General features: G+C 47.2%; 1 protein-coding gene across 1 annotated transcript; it reads left to right on the forward strand.

Moving 5' to 3' along the window:
* Positions 1 to 26669, forward strand: MUC4 (mucin 4, cell surface associated). The gene is made up of 11 exons (XM_061637750.1): positions 1 to 6356; positions 8921 to 9054; positions 10308 to 10472; positions 10643 to 10798; positions 12414 to 12544; positions 14851 to 14939; positions 16088 to 16267; positions 18716 to 18868; positions 20465 to 20584; positions 24163 to 24210; positions 26556 to 26669. The coding sequence occupies exons 1-11, from the start codon at positions 77 to 79 to the stop codon at positions 26558 to 26560; spliced, it is 7461 nt and encodes a 2486-aa protein (XP_061493734.1). The 5' UTR covers positions 1 to 76; the 3' UTR covers positions 26561 to 26669.
* The last annotated feature ends 825 nt before the right edge of the window (positions 26670 to 27494 follow it).

The following is a 27494-nucleotide window of genomic DNA, read 5'->3' on the forward strand; positions in this document are numbered from 1 at the left end:
AGGAGCAGATGACCTCACCACCAGTGTCCTCCTTCCCTGGGGGACAGACAGTGACTATTTTGAGCCCACAACACTAATGACGACCACAGAGAGGGCACTTCTTTCCACAGAGGAAATTCAAGCCACAGAACCATTTATGTCCGGCCCTCTAGGGACTGAAGGAACATTGGGAGAAAGCCCGGGCTCTGTCCGTGCGGCAAACTCTTCCGGTCTTGTGGAGAAAGAAACGTTGAATTCTGAGCCAGTCTCCACAACCGCAGGCAACAGCAATTCTTCCACTGATGGTCCCAAGGAAGTAGAAACCAGGCTCCCAGAGGGGAATGCCGAAGAAGCAACTGAGGCCCATATTAAAGTATTCTTGGCCAAGGCCAACTCTTCAAGCTCTTCTTTGGAAAAAGGGACAACTGGAACCACTGCAGAGGTGTCAGAGGAAACAGCCACACCAGCCAACTTCCTTTCTAAGGGAGGAGAGACGACTGAACTCCCTGCAGAGGTATCTGAAGAAACAACTTTCATCTTGCTTTCTAAGGGAACAGCCTCCACTTTTTCTGACGAACAGCCTGAAGCCACAGAGCTTCTGACAGACATGTACTCCAGTGTAACTGATCCGTCACTTCCCTCTGCGACCAGAGGGGAAGAGAGACTGGCATCTCCCCTCGAGGAAGATGCAAATAATTCTGTTTCCAGCGAAACAGTTTTTTCACCACCCACTGCAGAAGGACGGATGCCACTGGACGTAGCCACTGGGGGAACAAATGTGGATTCTGAACTCAACCCCACTCTAGCTTCATGGGAAGAAGTTCCAGATGCCGTCCCAGAACCTGATGAGGATGCTCCAAGGCTTTCCCCGGAAGCTGTAGCCCCGTCCTCAAGCCCAGCAGATCCTTCCAGCGACTCAGAAGAGCTGCCTACGGAAGAAACAAGAGCCACACCTGCTGACGGGAGTTCCCCTCCATTTCCTGCAGAGGAGGATGCTGGGACATCCTCATCAGAATTGCCCCCTTCCAATGTGTTGCCACCCAGCGACGGAACTGCTGAGTCCCCAGAGTCTGGTGAGCCTGCGGCAGCTTCCTCTCAACCATCTCCTGACGGTGAGGCTCCTCCAGGCGTGGAATCTGCTCCTGCAGAAGGAAGAGGTGACACAGATAGCTCTGCGTCCACAGGGGTGCCCGGAAGTGATGCGGAGGCAACTGCAATTCCCTCTTCCACAGGCCCAGAGGTGAGCCCAGAAAGCACTGCCGAGGTGCCCGCTGGAGAATTAGAAGACCTTGTGGGTGAAGGAGGAACATCCAATCCCTCTCCAGGAGATGAGTCAACAGGCAGTCCATCTGGCTTTGCCTCCCCCAGTGACACTCCCTCTGGGCCTTCAGATTTGGGCTCTGATTCAACAGCAGTGTCCCCCATTGGACTTTCCACAGCACCAGGTTCTTCTTCACAGTTGCCCGAGGATGGTGAGGCACAGGCAGCTTCCGCAACCAAATCCGAGGCAGAGGAAGGTTCTGGAAGCCCAAACAGCAACGAGGAAACACCGTTTGCTTCATCATCTCCAGAGCAAGAGCTACCTCCTTCAGGAACAGAGATGCCTGATGGGGAAAATGTTGCTGCAGGCCTCGACAGTGGGACAGCCTCCCCCTTGAATCCAGGGGTAGAAACTGATAGCTCAGAGTTGGCAGATAAGGAGCAGCCCACCATTTCTACCAAGAGTGAGTCCTCTTCAGAGATGACCACGATAAATTCTGCTGGGGCAGCAGAAAAAGTACCAGGGGCTTTGCCTGACTCCAAAATGTCCCCTCCTCCTCCTCTTCTGGAGGACGAAACAGCAGCCAGAGCTCAGGGAGCCTCTGGAGAAATGCCTTCTCCTACATCTCTCAGTGCTGCACCTTCTCAGAGGCAGGAGGAAGAGTCCTCTCCTAGTCAAGCACCTGGAAATGCTGCCTCTTCTCCTGAAGAGAGTGAGGCACCTACAGGAAAAGATGTTGCTTCAGGATCGGCCACAAATGAGGTAGCCGCACAAACTAGCAGTGAAGGCCAGAGCGAGATGGATTTCCTTCCTGCCAGTGTGGAGCTTGGCCCACCTTACGAAGTGCAACTTCCTGTGGGAAGACCAGACATTTTGGATAACGAAGAATCTTCAGGTCAGCCACCTGCAGAGGACGCAGTGGCCTCAGTGCCATATTCTCCTTCGGGAGGAGAGTCTGCTTTTCCTTCTTCATCTCCTGACGAGACGCTTTCTGGTGTCTTCGTTTCAGAGTCGGATACAACAGAAGCCCCATCAAACAGATCACCTGGGTCTCCAGAGTCATCTCAGCCACCTCCAGACAGTGGCATGGAGGCTGGCTCAGACGCTTCCATAGAGCCAGAGGAACTAGAACACTCTGCTGCCGCAAATGGAGAGGAAGCATCTTCTGCCCTCTCGACCACACAGCCTGAATCAGCTCCTGCAGACACAGAGGCTATTGAGGAGGGAAACGACTCTGGAGGCCTTGGCAATGGAGCGGCCTTGCCCTCCAGAGAAGAGCCAGCAGGAGCTACTTCAAAGACAGCAGCTGATGAGGGATCTATTGCAGATAGCAGCAGCGCTCAGGATGAAATCAGTGCAGCTGAGAATAGCCCAACCAGCTCTGCAGAGATAACAGATGCAGAATCTGAGGGTTTTACTCCTCTTCCTGTGGATGTTAGGATGCCAACAAAACCTCAGGGGCCATCAGAAAAACTGTCCTCTTCTGCATCTTTTGATGGCACCCCTTCCGGGCCCTTTGGTTTGGAGAGTGAAGGGGGAGAAGCCTCCGTAAGTGAAGCTTCTGAAAACCTTGGTTCTTCCCCTCAAGACACTGAAGTTGCAGAAAGCAACAGCGATGGAGTAGGTAGCATTCGCTTGGTTGCAACTGAAGTAGCTGAGACATCTAGCAGTGAGGGCCAGGCTGGCACTGAACTCCCACCTTCAGATACGGAAATGGGCCCCACTGAAAGAGCAGGGCTGCCTGTCGGACCACCAGGGGCTTCAGCTAATGGAGAAATCCCAACTCAACCACCTGTAGAGAACAGGGAGACATTAGTAGCAAACACGGCCTCAGGAGAAGAATCTTCCTCTTCCTTAGCGTCTCTGGGTGAAGAATCTCCTCCTTCCGTTGTTTCCGGGCCATCAGGAGCTCAGCCTAGTGGGTCCTCTAGTCCTCCAGGTTCTGACCAGTCATCTCCAGCGCCTGCATTAAGACCAGGCTCTGCAGCTTCGGAGGAGGCCCAGGAATTTGAAGACACTTCCAGAGTGAGCGGGAAGGAAACAGATCTGGCTCCATCAGACACTGAAAGGGTGGAGAGCAGCGGCTCAGTCATGGCAGGCAGTGAGGAATCTCAACTCTCTCCAAATGGTGCTGCAACAACAGATGAGGAAGCAGCGCAATCCGAAGGCTCTTCCACCGTGAATGGCAAGGAAGCATATTTGGCCCCATCAGCCACAGAGTCGCAAGTAGTTTCTTCTTCCACTGAAGGAGCGGAAACTGCTGGTTCAGCAGATAGCGAAGGACTTCACTTGTCTCCAGATGGTGCAGTAGCTGCAGGATCTATAGCTTCTGAAGAAGAACCAGAAGGTATTTCTGAAGGGAGTGGCGAGGAATCGTCTTTGGCCCCATCAGCCACAGAGTCACAATCAGCCTCTGCATCCACTGAAGGAGTGGAAATGGCCATCTCTGGGCCAGCAGCGAGTGTGGGATCCCAACCATCTCCAGATGGTGCTGCAATAGCAGGGCCTGGAGCTTCTGAAGGGGTAGAACAGTCTGAAAGCTCTCCTGCTGTAAGTGAGCAGGAAACGCCTTCGGGTTCATCAGCCACAGACTCACCTCCAACATCTGCAGATGACGAAGTCTCTGGAGGACTTGGCAAAGGAAGACCTTTCCTCTCCACTGAAGGGGTGGAAACTGCCAGCTCAGAGTCCACAGCAAGTGAGGGACCTCAACCATTACCAGATGGTGCAGCAACAGGAGGGTCAAATGAGAAGGAACCATCTTTGGTCCCGTCAGCTGCAGAGTCAGAGTCAGCCTCTCCTTCCACCAAAGGTGTGGAAACATCCAGCTTGGGGTCAGCAGGTAATGCAGGGTCTCAACCACCTCTAGATGGTGCAGCAACAGCAGAGGATGTAGCTTCTCAAGATGGAGCAGAATCAGCAATGAGTGAGAAGAAATCTTCCTCGGCCCCATTGCCCACAGAATCACAATTCTCTGCAACATCTGCAAGCAAAGAGATTTCTGGAGGGCTTGGTGATGGAGAATCTTCTCTCCCAAATGAAGGCATGGAAAACCCCAACTTGGAGCCAGCAAGTACAACAGGATCTCAACCATCACCAGATGGTGAAGCAGAAGCAGGAGCTTTAGCTTCAGAGGACAGAGAAGAATCAGAAATGAGTGAGAAGAAATCTTCTTTGGCCCCATGGTCCACAGAATCACAGTCCCCTGGAGCATCTGTAAGTGATGAACTTTCTGGAGGGCTCAGTGATGGAGAATCTTTTCTCCCCAATGAAGGCATGGAAACACCCACCATGGGGTCAGCAAGCAATGCAGGATCTCAGCCATCACTGGATGGTGCAACATCAGCAGGGGCTGTAGCTTCTGAAGATGGAACAGAATCAGCAATGAGTGAGAAGAAATCATCTTTGGCCCCATTGCCCACAGAACCACAATTCTCTGCAACATCTGCAAGCAAAGAGATTTCTGGAGGGCTTGGCAATGGAGAACCTTCCATCCCCAGTGAAGGCATGGAAACACCCAGCTTGGAGTCAGCAAGTAACACAGGATCTCAACCATCACCAGATGGTGAAGCAGAAGCAGGAGCTTTAGCTTCAGAAGACAGAGAAGAATCAGAAATGAGTGGGGAGAAATCATCTTTGGCCCCATTGTCCACAGGATCAGAATCCTCTGGAACATCTGCAAGCAAAGAGGCTACTGGTGGGCTCAGTGATGGAGAATTCTCCCTGCCCACCGAAGGGGTGGAAACTGCCCATTTGGGATCAGCAGCTACCAAGGGATCCACCTTTTCTACAGAGCAAGGCCTGAGTCCAGAAAATGTAGCAGAGCAGCTTGAAGAGAAATCTGGATCAATAATTGGTGGAGAATCTTTCCCTCAACCCTCTTCTGTGGCAATGATCCACAAAGCTTCAGAAGGAACCTGGCCTTCTGGTTCAGCATCTCCTGATGGGAGTTTGGCCACCGAAGCAGGCCCAAACCAAGTTCCTGGCATTACAGATCCTTCTCAGCCATCTTCAGGAAGCAAGGATGTTGGTGACAACGTGGCAAGTCCTGAAAACACAGGAAGTACAGAAAACTCTGTAAGTGGGCAACCTGTCCCTTCTAACAGCAACGCCCTAGGTGGGTCACACTCTTCCTCTCCATTGGCAAAAGCCGGCGCAGAGATGCTCAGAGGAGGCTTGGAAAGTGGTCCTGAACCCTTGGGTAGCATCAGAGCCTCTCTTCAGCCGTTTATAGCTGGAGGCACAAAGGCAGCAATAGATCAGAAATCAGGAAAGGAATCCTCTTCTGTGTTCTTGCCCCCCAGTGATACATTGCCCTCTGGAGCCTCCAATTCAGGTGCTGGAGGCACGAGAAATGGTGACTCACCTTCTCAGAAGGTGGCATCCATTGGCAAAGAAACAGGAAGAATGGACCCTTTCCCCTTTGGTTCAGAGAGCCAAGCCGCAGGACCCTCACCAATTGGACTTCCGAGCTCTTCCGGTGAAGCAGCTGAGGAGAAGAGGAAGGGTTCTTCCACCGCAGTGTCTGAAGGAAGAGGTGATGCTGACGGCTCTGTTTCAACAGCCAACAAGGAGCTGTTCGCAGCATCCGCTGCTGGCGAAACACGTCCCTCCCTCTCCGGCACACAACTGAGCCCAGCAAACACACTGGGGCAACTGCCTGCTGGAGAACCAGGACCTGAAGTCAAAGCAGAAACATCTCCGCAGCCTTCAAAGGTTGAAGTCACAGGAAGTGCTGCTGAACACACACTTTCAGGAAAGCCGCCCATCCCTGTCTCTACATCTTCCAGCAGCAGCTCCTCTTCAGGTTCAAAGGCCACCAAGTCAGGATCTTCTGGCACCTCATCACTGTCTCCTTCTTCTGCTGAGAGGAGTAAGCTGGCTGCCGGGGTAAGCCCAGAGGCATCTGGCAATAGCAAAGCATCCCTCCCAGGAAAATCAGATGTCCGCCTTGCAGTCTCAGGAGCGACAAAATCCTCACAAACTTCCGGCAAGACATCAGAGAAGAAGCCTGACTCGAGTTCCCAGGATTCCAAGGGTGGGAAAACAGCAACGGCGAATGAAAATTCAGCAAAGTCGGGGTCTGTTTTGGCAGCTCCAGTTCCTGTATCACCAGGTGGGTTGGCTTGACTGGGAACCTCCAAGTGCATTCAATATAGCTATAGATAAAGCTTTTCCTAGTGTGGTGTAGTGGTTAAGGTGTTGGACTTTGACCTGGTAGACCAGGGTTTGAATCCCCACATAGCCATGAAGCTCACTGGGTGACCTTGGGCCAGTCACTGCCTCTCAGCCTCATGAAAACCCTATTCATAGGGTCGCCATAAGTCGGAATCGGCTTGAAAACAGTACAATATAATACAGTGGGAAAATACTTGGCTGTCTTCCTCCTGGCTATGGTAGCTACATATTAGATCCAGTCATATGGGAGAAGAAATATATATTAAAGGATGGCAAAATGCTGAGATTTAGTTGAGAAAACTTTGAGGTTTAATTGAACAAATCTGAATTAAATTGATTTCCGGAGGCCCATCAGAGCCATAGTTGCATAGGAAGTTGCCATACACTAAATCAGACCGTTGGTCCATGACACTCAGTATTGTCAACACTGACTAGCAGCAGCATTTCAGATGGGATCCTTCCCAGTCCTACTTGGAGATGCAGGGGATTGAACTGGGGACCTTTTGCATACAAAGCATGTGCTTTGCCACTGAGCCATGCTCCCTACCCATGGTAGCTTTATTATTATTATTATTATTATTATTATTATTATTATTATTATTATTATTATTATTATTATTATTATTATTATTAATATCCCACCCTTCCTCCATGAAGGAACCAGGGCGCAAACAAGAGACAAAACACTAAAAACATCTTATAACATCTTAAAAACAAAACATAGTAAAGATTTCTTAAAAATAAAACATCTTAAAAGCATCTTTTTTTAAAAAAAATTCAAAATATCTTAAAACACAATTCCAGTGCAGACACAGACTGGGATAAGGTTTCTGGTTATAAGGCTTGTTGAAAGAGGAAGGTCTTCAGTAGGTGCTGAAAAGTGAACAGAGATGGCGCCTGGCTAATATTTACGGGGAGGGGATTTCAGTTCATGTTCACAGATAGAAAGGCACTCAACACCAGATGCCAGGAACCAGCAATGGCAAATGGTTGTTGCCCTCGCATCTTCTGTTCGGGGGCTTCCAAGAGGCATTTGGCTGGCCACTCTGGAAGGAGGATGCTGGCCTACAGAGATCTTTGGTCTGATCCAGCAGGGCAGTTTTTGTGCTCCTAATCTGAACAAACAGAAGCCCGGAGAGAGGGTGAGACTTGCCCTCTAGTATCCCACAAAGAGCCTCAGATAAACGTGGGCTTTGATCCCAGCATGCCCCAGGGGAGTAAGGCAGAGAGAGGGTTGTTGAGATGCAAAATCCAAGGGCGAAAGGAGGATGTGCTAAGATAGTAGTCTTCAGCATTTTCAAGACTGGGAACCCACCTGTAGCTCAAATATACATTTGGGGATCCACTTCTTAATTTTATTTATTTGTTACCATATATTCAGAGGTGAAGTTGTCTGGGGCCTCGGGGTTCTTAGACCCTTTACTTTTTTGGGAGCAGGGTCCCAGCAGGGCTCCTATGTCTCCAGCATCCTACAAGTCAATCAGCATGAAAGGGGAATGTGTTAGCCACTGAGGAGAGTCTTCTAAAATTCTTCCTGGACTTTTCCTGCTATCTGGAGCCAATCAGAGTGGAAGAAGGTGAGTCAGCCAGTGAGAAGACTTTTCAGTAGCTAACAGTCCCCTGTTTTGTGTTTATTGGCTCCTAGCGACCTCTGTTGTTGTGGGGGAAGGCATTGACAAGAATCTCATTCTCAACCCAGCAGCAAAAATGTGGTGGTGGTGATGGCTGTAACTATCGTGAAGGGACCCTGCACTTCTGAATTTGCCACTACGCTACTGCATATATTTCTATAGTGGTAGCATCAGGTTAGGCTGTGTGATCCGGTTGTGGGTCCTCCCATCCTACCAGCATTCTGAGAGGCACAGGGTTGCATCCAGTTAAGTCATACTCAGAATAGATCCATACGTTTGTCGGGTCCATTGTTTTTAAGAGGTTTACTCTGAGTAGGGCTAATACTGGAAACCAGCCATAGAGTTGCCACCAGTCCATATCTTTTTACTCCTTCATTTTCTTACCTCTGCCAACCATAGGGGTGGGATGATATCATGATATGCATTGCAATGACATCATGACATGCACTGTTTTGTGACAGAGGTGTCAAAGAAGATACTCCACATGGTGGCAGCTCCATAGTTCTGACAAAGAGCGACATCCAGTTACATCCACCCACATGAGGAACAGACTTCCACTTGCTCAACAGGATCCCCTTTCCTGTCCTCACCCCTGCAGCCTCCCCATGCAGCCCCCCCAAATCTTGGAGAACCCTCTGGTGGGGAGCGGCAGGGGGGGAAATGGAAGGGGAACTCCTATAGCACAACTGGAAGTCTGCTCATTTATAAGATTGGACAACACCACCCAATGTCCAGTTCCATCTTGAAGACACAGACATGGTTGTGGCAAGAAGGAAGGGCCAGCATACAGGATGTACAACATAAACTATGAAGGGATGAGAATATATGGATCAAAGATCCATCTTGCAACTTCCTTGTGTTTTATGTGCAGTGGTGTCACTCTTTCCATACGGAGCAAATGCAAACGATAAAGAATACGTTGAAAGGAAAGTGGATTTTAACTCCCCTCTGTTCAAGCCCGAGATTGGAATCCCACTGGGGAAATCCCTGCGCGACTCCCTCTACGTGAGTCTTTACTGAATTGTTTCAATTAGTTTTAATGACCAGATGCACAGCCGAATTCTCACAGGAGAAGGTGGGAGAGGGAAACCTCCATCTTGCTGGATCCCGAGGAGGGTCGGAGCTCAGCTTCTCTCCCCAGTTTGCTTCCTCTGTGCCCTCCAAAGAGGAAGAGAGCATGGATGGTCAAAGAAGAGAAGCAGAATGATCTCATGTTCCTTGGCACTCTGGCAAGTTTGCTTGCCCATAAGTGGGTGGAACCTGGAATTCGAGAATAACCAACAGAAAATTGTAAGTGGGAGCTCTGTGGCAGGGATTGCTTACGCTTCTCAGATACATAAAGCCTGTTTTAAATATTTGCAGAACTACAGAGATTCCTGTAGTCAAGCTTGGATAGAGCTGGTCAGTGCTTTGGCAATCACAAGTACACACCAAACACAACGAATAGAGGGGTTCTAGGCTGAGGTGCTTCTTGGTCAGAGCTTGGAAAAGTTACTTTTTTGAACTACAACTCCCATGAGCCCAATCCAGTGGTGATGCTGGCTGGGGCTGATGGGAATTGTAGTTTTAAAAAGTAACTTTGCCAAGCTCTGTTCTTGGTACTATAACTACGCCCCTGCCCCTGAACCTCCACAGCAGTGTAAAGTTAAGTAAGCAGCATTCCCTTTTAGTCGTTGGGATACTCTGGATATATCCACAGAATTTGGATCAATGAAGCTGTAATGAAGGAGCTGAAACTAATTTTCCCGTAGTTTTCAGTGCTACAAATTAGAAATCATTAGACACTAAAACCATTAACTAAATTGCTTCAGAGTAGTAGTTGTAGCATGAATTGTGAATTTTTTTAGTATAAAGCTTGAAACATGATGCCCAAAAACATTGTCACTGCTGTTGTCCATTTATTTGTTTGTTTTATTTCCAAATTGCTTTCCATGAGGCATCCTGAAGCAATTTACATCATATGTAAAAGAGTTAAACATATAAAAACAGTTAAAACAATTGCATATATAAAAACAATATAAAACAAGAGCGCATACATAAAATCTATTCAAATCCAAGACAGATACCAACTGGGATAAAGATGTTAGAAGGTTTGCTATCACCTTCAACACCACCATATCACAAATGTGCACAGCTCTTTACAAGCTTAACACAAGAAACAGCTACAAAAGCAATGATTTGCCCTAGTTTTTAAAGCATAACTCAGTAGACATTGCCACATCTTCTTAGACTTCATTTACACCTCTCCTTTTATCTAGTTCACGGACAATGGACAAATAATTTTCCCAGCTTCTGATAAAGATATTTCCTGCTATCCTAACCCACCTCCTGAAGGTTTTAATGGACGCGAGAAAGTACCAATGATAGCTGTGTTTTGGGCCAATGCTGACTTTTCCAGAGGCGGTGGCACCATCTTCTATCAGGTAAGTTGTTTTGGTGGCTTATTATAAATGCTGAAAGGTTAAGTGTTCATAGATGGAACCTTTGGAGGTGGTTCTGGAGCTTTGTTGCTCCTTTTGTGTCGTCTCCCCAACCTAATCTTAAACATGTATGTGAGATAACTATCCATAATATACTCTTCCATTATGCCCAGGAATATGTGACCCAGAACACTGCCAAACACCCTTTTGTCAAGGATGTGGAAGCAAAGATCCACCAGGATGTGGAGTCTTCCTTTTCAGCCATCTGGACGCTGAAGATCACCTGGCTGAAGGCCCAGTCATACCCAGCCCAGAGACGGAATAGCAGAGTGAGTTGTCTCCAAAAACAGAACACTGTTACTGGTCTGGTATTGTAAGAAATAGCAAATTAACTGTGTGTGTGTTTTTTAAACTGATTTTAAAGAGCCTTGTAAAAATGTTGGTGTTTTTATTATTATTACTTTATGTTGTATAAGCAAAATGTCCACTTCCGGGTTACATTAGAGTCATTCTACAACAGGAGTAGCTAATGTGGTGCCCTCCAGAAGTTGAAGTTGAAGTTGTACTTCTTTTGCACAGCCAACCAGTCTGAAGCGTAGCGGAGAGGCAAGAGCGACAGATGAGCTCACGTTTGACTTGTGGAGGAAAGAGTACAGAGCTCATCCACACGGAGATTTATTGTGTGTTTGGTGCTACCTGGATCCCCTTTTAATTCGCATGGTTCACATGACGTTGCAGGCAAGCAGAAGCAGGGCTCCTGCTGGGAGGAAGGGCGGGATATAAATCAAATAATAAATAAATAAATAAAAAATAAGCTATCACAGAGTTTTCCCTTTTTGAATCTGTGTTAACCCAGTCTACAGGTAATGCGAAAAGTGAAGGAAAAACCATTTCAGCTCCACTGTGCTCCTCCATGTAGGCACTTTGCTTTGATGATTTTTAGTGGGTGGGCTCTCTTATACCCCATCGCCCGCTCCTTCTCTCTCTGCCGCCTGCAAAAGCTGCCACGGCTGCTGCCTACTTTGCCTTTCACTCACTCCCACCCATCATCTGCCTTTCACAGGCTTGGACAATGGAGCAGGTGAGGGGTGGTCTAGTCAGTTTCACTTTTTTCTTGTCAATTGCATGCCGAAGCGCTCTCCGGGCTTCAGCCTTGAACCAGAGGGAGTAAGCATGTAAATTTAGAGGGCGGGCCGCAAGGAAACAGCGACGGTAATCCTTCCCAGAGGAACGACTGCTAGAGTGAATGGAAAACAGTGGATTTGAAGCTACCATTGAGAACGAAGTGTGGACCTTGCAAATCTATCACTACGGTAAAAGCAGCAGCTTTAGTACAAAAGCATGCTCCTGTGTTGATAAGCCCATAATTCGCATTCCTGTTCACACACTCTTTCCTATCCCTTTTTTCATGAAGGAAGATTTAGAGTCACCGCTAGAGATGGAAGAATCTGTCAATTTTGGATCTCTCAGTTTCTTGTTTTTCCAATCTTAAATTAGGTTCTCCACATTTCTGCCGCAATTTGTGTGTGTTTTTAAAAAAGAATCTTTGTGAACGATGCATTTTAGTTCTAATTGCTCCTAAACACATTGTTGTAGGCGGTTTTGAATGTAAACATTTTTGCAAGCTAGTTCTCTTCCTGTGATGCATTTATCATTACTAATATATTCATTTTTATGCATACTAATATATGCATTTTTGTAAACATTGCTTGGTTGTAAGACTGCATTGCAAAATTTGGATAGGTGCAAATTTCAAAGGATGGCTGTGTTTTAGTTCTCATGTTGTTTCCAAAATGCAAGTTTGATACATTTGGCTTTAAATGCAAACTGATTCAGTTTCTCCCCCAACTCTAGTCACCACTTTACAAATGATGTAAACTGAGCCTTGAATGTGTAATTGAATGGGGGGAGGACTGTCTCACCTCTTATTTACATTTCTTCCAGACTAACACTTACCAAGCCATTCTTACCACTGATGGATACAGAACATATACCCTTTTCCTTTACCAAGATGGAGGAATGGAATGGGATTACAGAAAACTCACTGCCACAAATGTGCTGATAGGATGGACCAGGTATGTCTGTTTCTTTAGCGCAGTGGTTCTCAACCTTTTTTGCTCCCTTCCCCCCTTTCACCGTTGTTCAGAATATAATTCCCCCCTTCCCAAGATAGTCTCTCGTAGCGTGTTGACGTTTCGCGAGTGACGGTGGTGTTTCTCGTCAGAGAAAAATTTCTTAGTTTATATTATAACAGAATTTCTTGGAGCACTTTCTGGTCTTTAAATAATAATTTAATTTTGGAAATGAAGATAATGCTGCATGTTCAAGAATCGATTTTAATCTGTGACATTCAATAAACTTTATTGAATGTCGCAGATTAAATTAAAAACAAACTACAATTTTACAGATTGTACATAATCTACAGGACATCACACTTTGCTGAATAGTGGTCCCAATTCCCCCCCTGGAACCCTAAAATTCCCCCCCGGGGGGGAATTCCCCCCTTGTTGATAACCCATGCTTTAGAGTGACAAGTGTGAGCTAGGAATAGGAAGATTTGTGCCTGGCCATTAGGGTGGACGAATCTTGTCAATTTCATTTTCAACCAGTTTCTCATTTTTCTGATCTTAAACCCAGTTCTCCACATTTTGTGCAGCAATTTGACACTAAAAAAAAAACTCATGAAAATTCATCAGCATCTTAGTGTGAATTTCTCCTAATAAACACATTTTTGTTTGCAGTGTTAACATGCACATTTTTGCAAGCAATTTCTGCTAATATAATGCATTTGATGTTATCTTCACATATAAATTTGTATGCACATTTCCCCCTAATATATGCATTTTTGTACATATTGTGGTGAACTGCATCGCAAAATTCAGAGAAGGGTAAATTTTGAAGGGCAGCTGTGTTTTGGTTCGTATATTGATTCAAGAGGTTCAAATTAGGTGGTTTCTCATTAAAATGCAAACAAAACTAAATTTCTCCTCCATGTCTGGTGGTGACCCCCTTTTGCGATGATCCAGAGATCTCTGCTTGCTCAAATATGGGTATGTTTTGCATGTTGGAAGCCCCATCCATGCCACTTGAGGAAGCACAGAAATGTACACCTGGATCTGCTTCCTCCATTGGGATGAATGGGAAGTTGCTGTGGACAGAGGAACTCCTTGTATGCACTGGAGCCACCCAAGTTGCCAGAATGAGGCAATACTTCTACAACGGGGCTGTTACACAGTTGCCATTTCCCCCAACAAATATAAAAGAGAGAGAGTGGCAGAGCAATCCTAGCTATAGGAAGATGGCAGAATTCAAGGTGGCCTGGCTTACCCCTATTCAAAACACTGTTCGTGTATGGGGCTGCCTCCGACTGAGCTGGCCCAAATCTGGCAGATGGAAAACAAGCCTTTAAAAGTTTGACTTACGCCACCCTTTCCCCCAGTCTAACTTCCGCTGGGTTGCCAGGTCACATGATTGAACTGGAAGAGGTTTGAATTAGGTGCACATCTCCCCCTGCCCCATCCTGCCCATACCACGTCACGACATGCCATGTTGGGAGGGCTTATGTCAGCCTTGGCTGAGCCAGAATCAGCTGAACCCTCGCTGAGCCAGCTGAGTTGAAACGAGAGACTTACGGTGGTGTATCTCCAGCTGAGACAGTCTTCATAGAATCATAGACTGGAGACTTATACTGGCGTAGCCCTGATGAGTTAGGGTTCAGCCGGCTGAGCCCGAAATCTGCCATAATCTAACTTGCTCAACCCAACTCTGATGAAACTTGGGTGTGCATTGCCCCCTTAGGCTTCCGCCCAGGGACTTGAAATCTTCTTGACCTTTGCCAGTTTTCCATCGACTCCCCCCGCTGCTATTTACATCTTTACAAATAGCAAGGGGTGGGGGTGAGTTGGTACTTATTATAAGTACAGTAGGGCCCCGCTTTTTGGCGTTCCGCTAATACGGCGGCGTCAGTGGGGCGATCAGCTGGAGCACGGGGAGCTCTAGCCGCCGCACTCCAGCTGACAGCGATCAGCTGGAGTGTGTGATCAGCTAGAGCGTGGGGCGCTTCCACGCTATAGCTGATCACTGCCAGCTGGAGCGCAGTGGCTGGAATACAGTAGGGCCCCACTTTCCGGTGGATTTCGCTTTTCGGAGGGAGCCTGGAATGTAACCTGCCATATGAGTGGGGCCCTACTGTACTGAGCAATGTTGGAAAGGCATTTTGTGGCAAAAATGTAGTACAGAGATGATCTCTTAATTATCTGGAGGGATTGTGCTCAGCTACTCAAGTGGAGAGCTGAAAGATTACCTGATTTGAGGAGGAAAAAACGTGCATATCTGTGGAAAGATGAGGATCCATTTTCTTTTTTTCTTTTTTGCCCCCCAGTGGTGATGGATATTTTAAAAATGATGATCTGATGACCAAAACACCAGCTGAGAAATACCGGCCAGATCAAATTGAGGGCTACAACACAGGTACAGCGGATGCATTTGAAGAAATCTCTGGCACAAATAAACCACCTTACCAGCTTCTTGTCTGCTTGCTGGAACAAAAGAAGCGCTCTTGTTTTGCGCCACAGCGGCAAACACAACAGCAAGTGCCATCCCTTCCTTGAGGCTGCAAAGTGGTGCAAAAGAGGTGCAATCTCTGCGCTGCAGCTTGGCAGCTGTGTCTAAGGCCGGCCTGAGCAACACCTGAACTCACCTAGCCAAATGTCCATCCTCACCGCCACCAGCCCATCTATTACAGCAGGAGAGGAGAGCTTCAAGCCTGGGACCATCAGCCCAGGCCTGTCTAACTGACCCTTGGGACTCTCCCCTGAGGCTACCTCTCACTCTGGCTTTGTTTCACACTTCCCCTGCAGGTTTTTGCATCCCTGGAATGTGTCTGTGAAAATGCCTGTGGCTTGCCTGGATGGAGGACAGAGAGGGGTGTGTTGAGTGTGTGCAGAAACTATCCTAGTGTTTGTTGTTGTCAGAGCTTGGAAAAGTTACTTTTTTGAACTACAACTCCCATCAGCCCAATCCAGTGGCCATGCTGGCTGGGGCTGATGGGAGTTGTAGTTCAAAAATAACTTTTCCAAGCTCTGTTGTTATGTGCCTTCAAGTCGATTATGAGTTATGGCGACCCCATGAATCAGTGACCTCCAAGAGCATCTCTCATGAACTGCCCTGTTCAGATCTTGTAAGTGTACAAAGTGTACAAAGGTGAAAATTAATGTTAATTGCTCTGGAGGAGATCTGGCCTTTGGCATTTGTTCTAGGCTTTTCAGAGAGTGGGGACAGAAGGAGCTGTTTAAAGCACTCTGTCTGTGTATATCATCCCAGGAAGTCTTACATCAACCCTGCAAGGTAGACCAGTATCATTATTCCCATATTACAAATGGGTGTAGAGTGTGAGCTGAGGTAAAGCCACCTGGCTGAATTCATGGCCCGGGTCAGGTATGGAGCAGGGATGTCCTAGCTCACACTTATAGTATGCAATTATATAATACCAGAATAATAGCAGAGAGATGGGAGGCATGAGAGAAGTAGGTGTGTGGATGGAAGCAAATTAAGCTCAGTTCCCCTTCATTTTGTTCACGTTGCTGATCAACCCCTGTTTCTTGGCATCCCCCTTCGAGATGTGCGTGGCCTGTGGATATACAAGCTGGACAGGCGCGTCCGGGTGAACTACAGGCTGAGATGCCTTGACTGGGTTAGCCACGAGGGACAGCCGTCTGCTTGGAACAAGGACCTGCCTCCTTGCCCTTGCTCTCTGCAGCAGGGACTGTCAGATGATCGGTACACACGAAGCAGAAAAGGTGCGTGACATGCCGTGGCAGCAACACAATTTGACCCACAAAGCAAGTGCTTAAGACGGAGTTGTTGGATTTAAGGCAGTCTAGGGGTAGAGACTCTTTTACTGTTTGTTGTTCCAGTGTGTCCCCGCTTTTCTTTTCTGAAAATGGGAGCACACAATGCTAGCCAAATTCTGCCCTTTTTTACTCAAAAAGCTGGTTGGATCGGCTTGAGTGCAATTTTTTAAAATTCAGTTTCAGGCAGATTTCGTGACTGATTGGTACATCAACCCATTTGTCTTCCAGGTGTGGCCAATGGAAACACTTTGCTGTAGGCTCAGGCAGAGACAATGGTTGGCCCAACACTTTGCTATGGGCGGGCCTTAAAGATCTGAAGTTAACATCGGGGAAGGGAGGTGTAGTTAGCAGAGGGCAGAACCGCTTCAAATTGCAGCCAGAAAAACCATTCTCGCTGCTTTTGAAGCGACAGGTATGCCCACAGCCTAGGCCCATTGAATCCATTCCATCAAGCTTTCCAGTTCAGTTGGTTTGTGGTGCAAAGGATGTCAACCCCCCTGGGGAGGGGCCATGGCTCAATGGCAAAGCACATGCTTTTGCACTCAGAAGGTCCCAGGTTTGATCCTTGGCATCTCCAGGTATGACTGGGAAAGACTCTTGTCCAGGGGTGTAGTCATCCAGGGTCTCGGGGGTGTGTGTCTTAGAACCTTTACTTTTTTGGGAGCAGGGTCTCAGCAGGATCTCTTTGTCTCCAGCATCCTATGAGCCAATCAGCAAGAAAGGGGAGTGTGTTAGCCACTGAGAAGAATCTTCTAAAACGCTTCCTTGTCTTTTCCTGCTGATTGGAGCCAATCAGAGTGAAAGGAGGTGAGTCAGCCACTGAGAAGAGTCTTCTCAGCAGCTTTCAGCATGAAAGCAACTTTCCTCTTTCATGCTTATTGGCTCCAAGAAACATCAGTTGTTGTGGGAGAAGGCATGAACAAGGATCTCATTCTCAACCCAGCAGCAAAAAAGGAGGGGGAAGCAGGTGTGGCTACGACTAACTTGAAGGGACCCTGCGCTTCTGAATCTGCCACTACGCTACTGCTCTTGTCCGAAACCTTGGAGAGCCACTGCCAGTCAGACACTATATGAGCTAGATGGACCAGAGTTCTGATGTGGCATAAGGCAGCTTTCTGTCTTCATCTATTTCCCTTGGCATTGTCTTAATTTCTGATACCTCTGCTTAGATACTCCTGCCTTATGGGATTGAAAAGAAGAACCCTGCAGTAGCTGGATCAGGCCAAAGAGGGGCCATCTAGTCCAGCATCCTGTGATCCCAGTGGCCAGCCAGATGCCCATTATGGGAAGCCCACAAGCAGGACCTGAGTGCAAGAGCAGCCCTCACCCCAATTGTGTGACTCCCCACCCAGCGACTGGCATTCAGAAGCACAGTGCCTCTGACAGGGATCAAAGTCTTAGCAGCAGGTGGACTTGATGGGCTTTTTCTTCTTTCCAAGTCTGTTATTTAAGCTTCATCCAGAGCTTGGGCAAAATAATTACTTGACCTAGATATCCAACACAGTGCATAGGAATTAAAGACCAGCCACCAAAGAACTGGTGGCTAGTCCAAATCCTAACTCCTGGACACTCGTTACACTCCCTCTTTACACTCCTCCTTCCATCCCTTAGCTTCTCTGTTAAGAGCTCACCCTGTCCCTGTGCTTTCAGTAAAGCTTCACAATCAACGTTTTGGCTGCATTCCATTGTTAACCTATTCAGCCTGAGTAGTTGGAATATTTGTGAGCATTCCGTTGTGGCATAACAGCTGAACCAACAGTCAGAGCTGGAGAAGGTGAAACCTTGAAAAAATGAAATGGACTGCCTTCAAATCGAATCTGACTTATGGGTGACCCTATGAATAGGGTTTTCATGGCAATTGGTATTCAGAGGTAGTTTACCATTGCCGTCCTCTGAGGCTGAGAGGCTGTGACTGGCCCAAGGTCACCCAGTGAGCTTCATGGCTGTGTGGGGATTCCAACCCTGGTCTCCCAGGTCGTAGTCCATCCAGATACTTTGGACTGCAACTCCCATCAGCCCCAGTCAGTATTGCCAATGGTTAGTGATACTGAGAATAATAGTCCACAACATCTGGAGGGCCACCACTTTGTGGGAAGTTGTGATGGAGGCAAGCAAATACTTTTCTTCCAAGGTTCTGATCTTTATGGGTGTCAGTTCAGGTTGATTTATAACAAGTATCAACAAATTATGACATTACTCCATGGCTAATGTCCGCATTTTCCATGGGAGAGAACCTGCAAAGAGTTCCAATTGCCAACATGTTGGAAATGCATATTGTAAAGGTGTACAAGAGTGGTTTTTCATCTGTGGAAATTGGGAGCGCATAAAAATGGTCACTCTCTTCTCCCCTGCTGGAGATCCGCAACATAGAACCAATATCTTTAACTTTTGCAGGTTTGCTGGACTCTCGCTTAACCCTGCTGTATTCCTCTTCCCCAAACAAGTACGGCGCTGGTGTCCGGTGTCTGTACAACAAGGATAACCAGCTTGTGGAAGGTCACCAGGAGAAAGTCTGGAAGGGTTCAAGGAAAAGCTCCCCCAACAGTGGTAAGCTGAGCTTTGGACCATGTGCAAATGTTGCCAGCCGCTCTCCCCGGGAAAGTTCTCCCTTGTCTCTTTGCTTCTGCAAGCCCTTTACCTGCTGAGCAATGCATGAAGGTTGCCAAAAGGAAGGAAGTTATCCAGGGATGTCTTAATGGGAGAGGCTGTGGAACACATATGTTTTTATCCCTGTGGCTGGGAGTCCAGAGTCTGTGAGTTCAAATCCCCGCTCGTGTCCCCTGGGTGTCAAGGGCCAGCTAAAGATCACCCCACAGGGAGTGGCTCAGGGGTGACGTGCCCTGCCACCTGTGCAGCCGTGGGCAAGCGCCATAGTCCCAAGGAGCCCAGTTGCCCCCAGCTGGCTGTTGCGGACAAGGAAGGGGCTGGCTTCTGCAGCTGTGGCAAGCTGAGCAGGCCCTAGCCAGCTGGGGAGGACTAGCCTCAGAGGGAGGCAACGGGAAACCACCTCTGAATACCACATACCCTGAAATCCCTATTCATAGGGTCGCCATAAGTCAGGATCGACTTGAAGGCAGCCCATTTCCTTTCAGTAGAGAGCGGTAAGAACATAAGCAGGGAAGGGCCGTAGTTCAATGGGCAGCACATCTGCTTTGTGTGCAGAAGGTCCCAAGTTCAGTCCCATCTCCAAGCAGGGCTGGAAATGCCCCCTGTCTGAAACCCTGGATAGAGTTGTTGCCAGTCAGTGGAGACAAACGGAGACTCACAGGCAGCTCTTGCCAGTCCAGTGAGGTCTAAAATTACAGTTCCCACAAGCATAGATATATTCTTCTATCACTAGGCAGATTGCACAAAGCACACAGAGGTGGGAGTCTTGGGAATCTTAGCGCACAGTACCACAAGACGATACAAAGTATGCGAGTCTTACTTGTTGTTCCAGTGTTGGCCTTCATCCCTTAACCCTTGCATGTCAGACAACTTAACATTGGCTTTTACTAAAGATCTGTTTCACATGGAGCAAATTAATTCAAAATTTTCCATTCTAACACTCTGACTCCATAGAAGGCAGTCTCCTCTGTTCCTACTGGGTCAGGCCAGTGGCCTATTTAGTTCAGCATCCTGTTCTCACAGTGGCCAGCCAGGTGCCTCTGGGAAGCCTGAAGGATATTATTATTATTATAATAAATTTATTTATACCCCGCCTTTCGGCCAAAGGCCCTCAAGGCAACTTACAAAGAAAAATAAACACAAGTATAAAAATACATGAATGAAAGCAATACAATTTACAAAAATTAAACTAAATAGCAAGTAACATTATTACGAAAAAAAAGGAAAAAAATGTCCAGGCAAGAACTCAGAATTAAAGACCTTGTCTTAAAAAGACATCCATCCTTTTTCCTGCAATGTTTGCAGGAGACGAGTGCAACACTCCCCTCTTTCCTCACTTGGGATTCCCAGCAACTGGAGGACACGGCCTCCGACAGTGGAGGTGGAACGCAGTCATGGTGGCTGGTAGCTGTAGACAGCCATATCAATCTCTCAGCACATGAGCACACCACAGTCCAACTTAGGCTGTTTGTCTGAAAAACGTTTCCAAATCACACTCTGATACGTTCCTTTCTTCCTCATGATACCCGTTTGTAGATGAAGAGCTGAAAGTCTACGGCTGGTGCTGTAACCAGGCTGGAAATCCAAAATTATGCGATAAGTACAGCCAGAAGAGACCCAAGATTGGCTGTGATGGGTACCGGCTTTCCATCCGGGGTGAGCACCCAAGCTTTATAAGAGGGGAAGGGGGTCCTTCTTTCTGTGCTGCCTGCATGACACAAGGTGGGCTACATATGCTTAGAAGTGTGCAATTTTTAAAGAGAAATAGAAACAAATAGGTTTTTGGGTTTTGGGGGGGGAACTATAGGCACAGAGCTATCCCAGCATTTTTCTGGGGCTCTCTGTTTATGTCAGTGTCCCCCCTGACACCTGTCATTATTCAGCTATCCTCAATGAATTTCCGTGGCTGTTTGGGTAGCAATGCTTCCTTGCGTGACAATTTGGAAATGGTCACTACAGATTCTTGCATAAGCAACCAGTTTCTTTCAGGTCAATGTATTCCAATGACCAGTCCGTGTTATTCCTTTAAATGCATCCCACTTATTCCTGATGGGCTCCCAATATAAATCAACTTCATATATGTTATTCAGCTTGCTGTCCACTGTGGTGGGATTTTACGTCATTGATTACATCGTCGTTGCGTTATTTCGCACCATTCATTTCAGTGCAAAGGAAATGCAATGCAAATAGAGGGGAAAAGTCATCAACGACATCAGTGCTTGTGGGCTGAACACAGCAGCAGCAGGCAATACAGATTGTATTCGCTGAATTGATTTCTGTTCTAGACATGGGACAAAAAAGCAAACATCGAAAATTTCCACTCCCATTTGCACCGGAATTCTCCAACATCCCTAAAAACAGCCGAGGCCTTCTCCTTCCCACCCAGTGCTGGCTATTAGACGTCCAAGCTTCCCTACCCCAAATGCAAAGGCTCACGTACCAGAAAAGAGTCTCTGTTGTGCTGTTCAAAGCAAGCACAAGGCAGCCCTCGTACCTCGTGTTCATAGACTGGTCAAAAACAAACAACTTTTCTGCAACTTCTGTTACTTGTTTGCTAAATTTCTAGCCCCCCTTTCCTCCCGAAATGAGCCCAGCTTGCCACCTACATTCCAGCAACGTACGGCCTACATGAGTGGTTCTCAAGCATTTCCCCCCACGGACCACGTGAGAATTGCTGATGGTGTTAGCAGACCACATAATGATTTCTCTGCCTGTTGTAGCAATAGTAACACACTGTGCTAAATGCTGCTTGATTTTAATCATACTTTTATCGCTTCTTTTATTTCCTATACATTGATTACAATTTGTAATACAAGAAAATCCAATATAACAAATAAAAGGAGCAATAAAATTCAATCAAAAATCAATGTGAATATTTAATGCAGACATGCCACGGATCGCCTGAATGAAGCGTGGTCCGCAGACCACACTTCTGGAACCCCTGGCCTATATAAACTTATTTCCCACCCTATTAAAGGCTTTAGGGAGGGATACAATATATTCCTACAGGCCCAGCGCCAGGCATGCCAGGGCCCTTGCGCATGCCCCCCACCTACCTGTCTCTCGTCTTTTGCAGCTGTGCGCGCTGGGCTGCCATCAACCAAGATGGCGGTGGAGGCTTCAGCCCCTTAGGGAAACCTTGGTCGCCATCTTGGTTAATGGCAGCCCAGCGCGCACAGCTGCAAAAGACGAGAGACAGGTAGGTGGGGGGCATGCGCAAGGGCCCTGGCATGCCTGGCGCTGGGCCTGTAGGAATATATTGTATCCCTCCCTAAAGCCTTTAATAGGGTGGGAAATAAGATGGCGACCAAGGTTTCCCTAAGGGGCTGAAGCCTCCACCGCCATCTTGGTTGATGCGTCCTATGCACGCTCATCCCTGCCATCAACTAAGATGGCAACAGGGGCATCAACACCTTAGGGAAACCTTGGCCGCTGTCTTGGTTAATGGCAGCCCTGTGCACACAGCCGCAAAAGCAGAGCTTGGAAGATTACTTTTTAAAAGTAATAAATTACAGTTACAGTTACATGGCCCACAAAAGTAGTAATTACCATTACAATTACAATTGCTCTGAAAGTAACTGATTGCTTTACTTTTCCTCCAAAGTAATTGCTACAATTACATTTCAGTTACTTTTTTTAAAAAGTCTACAAGGTGCTGACCTTGGCTGCTGCACATCTAAGTAGCCTAAAACAACATTAAAAATAAACACACACATACAGAGGTAGTAGAATAATTATTTTTATCCATAAGAGAGCAATGGTGGTCTCTCCACTGGTAAGGGAGGTGGGGAGGGAGGCAGAGGCCACTACTCAGATCTTTGCACGTCAAACCAAGTGCAGCCCCCTCCCCTCAGCCAGCCAGCATAATCTCTCTCACTTAACCACCTCCCGGACCCTGTCCTACCACCAACTAAGGGACACTCACTCAAGCACACATTTTCCCCTGAGATGCAAAAAAGTTAAAATACTGCAAATGCAGCACAGTAGCCAGAGAGGGTGGTGGAGGCCACTTTGAGTGCCAAGTGCAAACACAGTATTCTCTCTCTCTCTCACTCTCTCTCTCTCTCTCTCTCTCACACACACACACATTGTCATCTTTCACCTCCACAGTTCTTTATCTCCATTCTGCTGCTGCCTCCTTCTCCTTTATCCATGTTCTTGACCTCCGGATCCTTTTTCCCTCCACTCCATTCTTCACCACCACTATCTGTTTTTTTAAATAATTGTTTTCTCCACTCCACCCTGTCTCACTCTCCGCCTCCTCCCTCGTCTCCTTCTACCCACCCACAGAGCATGAGGAAAGAGAGGCACTGCACAGAAGCCCAGTTTGAGGCACATGATTTTCATCCACAAATCAGAGGAGCAGAAGACTTCCCCTGCTCCCCCCCCAAGTAATGCCCAAAAGTAATTCTGGAAACGTTACAATTACTCCACAAAAGTAGTAAAATTACTCCTAGTTCTATTACAATCAAAATGTAAAGGAATTACCCACTCGTTACTCAAAAAAGTAATGAATTACAAGTAATTCGTTGCTTGTAACTAGTTACTTCCAAGCTCTGCGCAAAAGACAGGAGAGACAGTTAGGTGGAGCCAGTGAATAAGTGGGCAGCTGGAAACCTCTCTCCCTATGCTACTACTCCCCCACCCTATCGAGGGGCCACTGTGACCCCAGGGGCCCTCGGCCAGGGCCCGACCTGGCTGCCCTTTAGCACCAGCCGTGAAATCCTATTTCAGATGATCCTCACAACAGCCCAAGGAGGCTGGGAGACAGTGAGTTGCCCTAGATCAACTGGTGAGTTTTGTGGTTGAAGGGTTTGACCCTTCATTTCCTCCACTGAACCCCAACACTGCTCCTTGCATCAGTTGAAGGCCCGACCACAGGGATAACCAACATGGTGCCCTCCAAATGCTTTGGGCTTCAACTCCCAGCACCTGTGACCAATGGCTATGCTGAGTGGGGCACATGGGAGTTGTAGTCTAAAATACCTGGAGGGCACCACATTGGCGACCCCTCCCCAACTGAATGCACTTGGCCTCATGCATGGCTCTGCAGGGGAGATCAGTATTTTCCAAGATGCAATAGCAGCCTTGGGGGAGCTTCAATACTAACTGAGCATCCAGTCCCTATTCCTACTGGTGAAACCTCCAGTGTTCCCAGTATTCAAATCAGGTTGATATGTTGTACTGTGCTTCTGGTGTAAATCGTATGCTTTTTTTTTTCTTGGAACCAACAGCAACTTCATCAAAAAAGAAGCGAAATAGTGAATCAGAGGAAGAAAGAGGTGAGCATGTATGGGGGCAGGAGGAACACAGGGGATCTGGTGTGCATGCACACCTACATCATGCTTCAGTTATAGCATATTTCTGGTTTCCAAATGCATGGAACATTTGCCCCCAGTGAGAAAAGCTTTGCTGAAGGAGCGTTACGACATAGCCTGTAACCTGTGTAAGGGCGGAGAACTGTTTTAATGTTAGTCTAGGCTTATTAAGAACCTGAGATTTGCCTTGCGGGTTCAGACCAAGCTCTACCTAGTCCCATAGTTGCCCTGGGGCTGCTCACATGCAGAGCATAAAGATGACCCCCCATTTCCTTGTTGCTTGTGCCCAGCACCTATTCAGAGTTAAACTGCTTTCGTCAAGGGAGGTTCTATTTAGCAAATATTGTTAATAGTCATTGACAGAATCCTCCATGAACGTGTAATATCTTTTTTAAAGGATCCTTTGACATTAGCAGGATTAAATTGGCTTTAATCTGTCTTTAACTGGAGGACAGTGATCTGTAGCCCACAGCTAGAGATGTGAAGGCCCAGAAAAAACTGGACATTTTTCAGGAAGGGCTGTAGCTCAGGGGCAGAACATCTGCTGTGCATGCAGAAGGTCCCAAGTTCGGTCCCCAGCATCTCCAGGTAGGACTGAGAAAGGCGCATCACTGCTGGTTACTGTAGTAGAGTCATTGGTCATCCTTCCTGTGCTGCTATGATTTATTTCCCCTCGCTGGATCGTCACCTTGTAGTGGTGTTTGGGCTTGCATGTTCCAATGAACCCTGTGAGCGATGCCGTCGGGAGTCATGTACTCCCAGCAGGGTCACCCATGGTGGTAAGGTCAAGGGAGAGGAACCAATGAAGATCCAAGAATGTCCTCAATGGCAGAACAGGCGGAGGATAACAATGTGTATGTTACAATGGCTGTGAAGGCGGATGAAGGCTGCAGCAGATAAAAGACTTCCAATCGTCGTGGTATCCATGCCATCAGATCAAAGCCTTTTTCTGTCAAGATTGTGTGTTGATCGTGGAGCGCCGATCTCCCCACGTAAAACAAAATCATGCACAGGCATCTTCCATAACAAAAGTCCCATGAAAAGCCTTTATTTTGAAAGACAATCTTACTCAGTCACAAGTGATCGCCAAGCATGATTTATTTACATGTTCAAGTGTTAAGCCAGTGGTTGAAAAACATTTAACAACCCCTGCTGGTATCAGGGTCTCTGCTTCTCTGATACATCTTTCTTTCATCTTTGCAAAAAATATATATATATAAAATAGCAGGATTATAATCTCTACTTTGCAGTGGTGAGCGAAATGAGACGTTCCTGGGCAAACACAGTGAATTACCCTATTATTATTATTTATTACATTTGTATACCACCCCATAGCCGAAGCTCTTTCGGCGGTTTACAACAATTAAAAACATTAAAAACAAATATACAAATTTAAAAACACATTTTTTAAAAAGGAATACAACACAAAAAAGGGAATCATGGTAGTCTGTGTAGCTGATAAAACACCCATAATTTCCTTAGCTGTGTTGCAGATGTGGGCTGTGGATTCAAGATAACAACCATGAATCAAATATCTCCTATATGGGGCAAATCCATCATGGCGTTCTCCTGTGCAAGCCCCACTGAAATGGGGCATGGCAGAACCAAAGCAAGCCTCCTGGGGCAGAGGCTTTGTTTACACAATTCAGGATTCAGTGGTTGTCACCTCAGGATTGTTATTCTGAGATAATCACCTCTCCCTACATCCTGGTGAACACTGCAGCTCTTTAGAAGCTTATCTGGGATCTGAGCTAAAAGATAGATAAGAACAGGCAAGCTTCTTTGTAATATAGCTTGCTGGTCTTTGCAACGTGCAGTCTCAGGAGAAGCGCCCCAGGGTTCATTCTCTATTCAAATGGGGGCCCAGTAGACCTTGACTGTGTACCCACAGCCTTTCCCAACCTTTGGGTCCCCAGATGTTGCTGGACTACAACTCCCATCAGCCCCAGCCAGCACGGCCAATGGCCAGGGACGATGGGAATTGTAGTCCAGCAACAACTGGGCCCCAAAGGTTGGGAAAGGCTGCAAACATGCACCAGGATATTGACAATGTACCATACAATTGACTCTGTGCCTTAGAATATACATCAGCAATGCACAGCATCGTAGGTGACATGCAGAGATTCCTTGGCATAAGACAAGTCCATGTGGAAAGGATTCCCAAAAGGTGGGAAAGTGTGAGAACCCCAAGTAGAAGCAATTGCATTTCCCCAGCTATTCAGCGTCACCATTTTATCTCTCAGTAGTAAGCAGCAATACTGATGTCTCCTTGAAGGCGGATGCTGATGTTGCTGCTTTCTTCCTTACAGATTGAGATCTCCCCTCCTGCAGACCTTCTTTTGCAACAGATCGACCTCAACGATTCTTGCCGTTGGAGCTATCAGGCTCCTTTAAGCACACCCTTTTTACTCCTCTGTTTTATATAGGAGCTAAACAGGAAAACTGTTACCAAATCCATTAAGGCTGGAATGTTAAACTTTGCTGAATAAAATGCCTTCAAGCCCTCGTTCCCTCCTTTGAAAGTTGTTGTCCCAGTCGTAATGCTGGGAAGGGTCACGTGTGCCCACGCCTTAGCAAAGGAGAATCTGTGGGCAAGGAGGCAGTTCAGGTGCTGCAGGTTACTATGGGATGGAACGTCTTTGATCAACGGGGACACGGAGGGTGTGCAATGCTGTGGAGCTCCATGGCCACCTGCCTGCGGGTGTGATAAGATCCTGACTGAGGTCAGCCTATGAACTGCAGCCTGTTCCCATTGTGAGCATGATTGCTGAGTGTGTGTGTGTGTGTGTGTTTATTGGCCATCACGGGCTATTCCTAAGACAGGAGGATCTTTGCTCTGGGAGAGACTAGAGTTCCGTGTCAGAGCAAATACTTTGCACGCAATAGGTCCTGTCTAATTCCTGGCATATTCAGGCTGTAAACACACAAGTCACCAGATCAAAGCCTTTCCATTGCCCACACCTGGAGGGGGAATGGGTTGATCTGCGGATCAGCTGCAAAATCTCTTTGAGGCTGAATTTAAAAAAAAAACAATGCCCTCAAGCTGATCCTGTCAGGTTTTACAGTAAAAAGGGGTGGGGATTGAGTAGCATTTGTGTGCCCTTGTTTTCAGAAGGAAGAGGTGGAGATGCGCTGGAACTGGCAGAACAGGGAGTGTGTCTCTGCCCTCAGTTAAAAGGAACAGGGAGCAGGTGATGCGAAAGGCTCCTGGCAGAGACGTTGGACAGGGGCTGTCAGCCAGAGCTGGT

This window comes from Rhineura floridana, chromosome 7, assembly GCF_030035675.1.
Source record: "Rhineura floridana isolate rRhiFlo1 chromosome 7, rRhiFlo1.hap2, whole genome shotgun sequence".
Classification (NCBI taxonomy): domain Eukaryota; kingdom Metazoa; phylum Chordata; class Lepidosauria; order Squamata; family Rhineuridae; genus Rhineura; species Rhineura floridana.

What these genes read in the sequence shown, in the direction of transcription:
- MUC4 (XM_061637750.1), top strand. Translation starts at nt 77, where the DNA reads ATGACGACCACAGAGAGGGCACTTCTTTCCACAGAGGAAATTCAAGCC. An exon ending in GTGCTGATAGGATGGACCAG is followed by an intron (nt 12,545 to 14,850) that starts GTATGTCTGTTT and finishes TTTGCCCCCCAG; the next exon opens with TGGTGATGGATATTTTAAAA. An exon ending in GTACCGGCTTTCCATCCGGG is followed by an intron (nt 20,585 to 24,162) that starts GTGAGCACCCAA and finishes TGGAACCAACAG; the next exon opens with CAACTTCATCAAAAAAGAAG.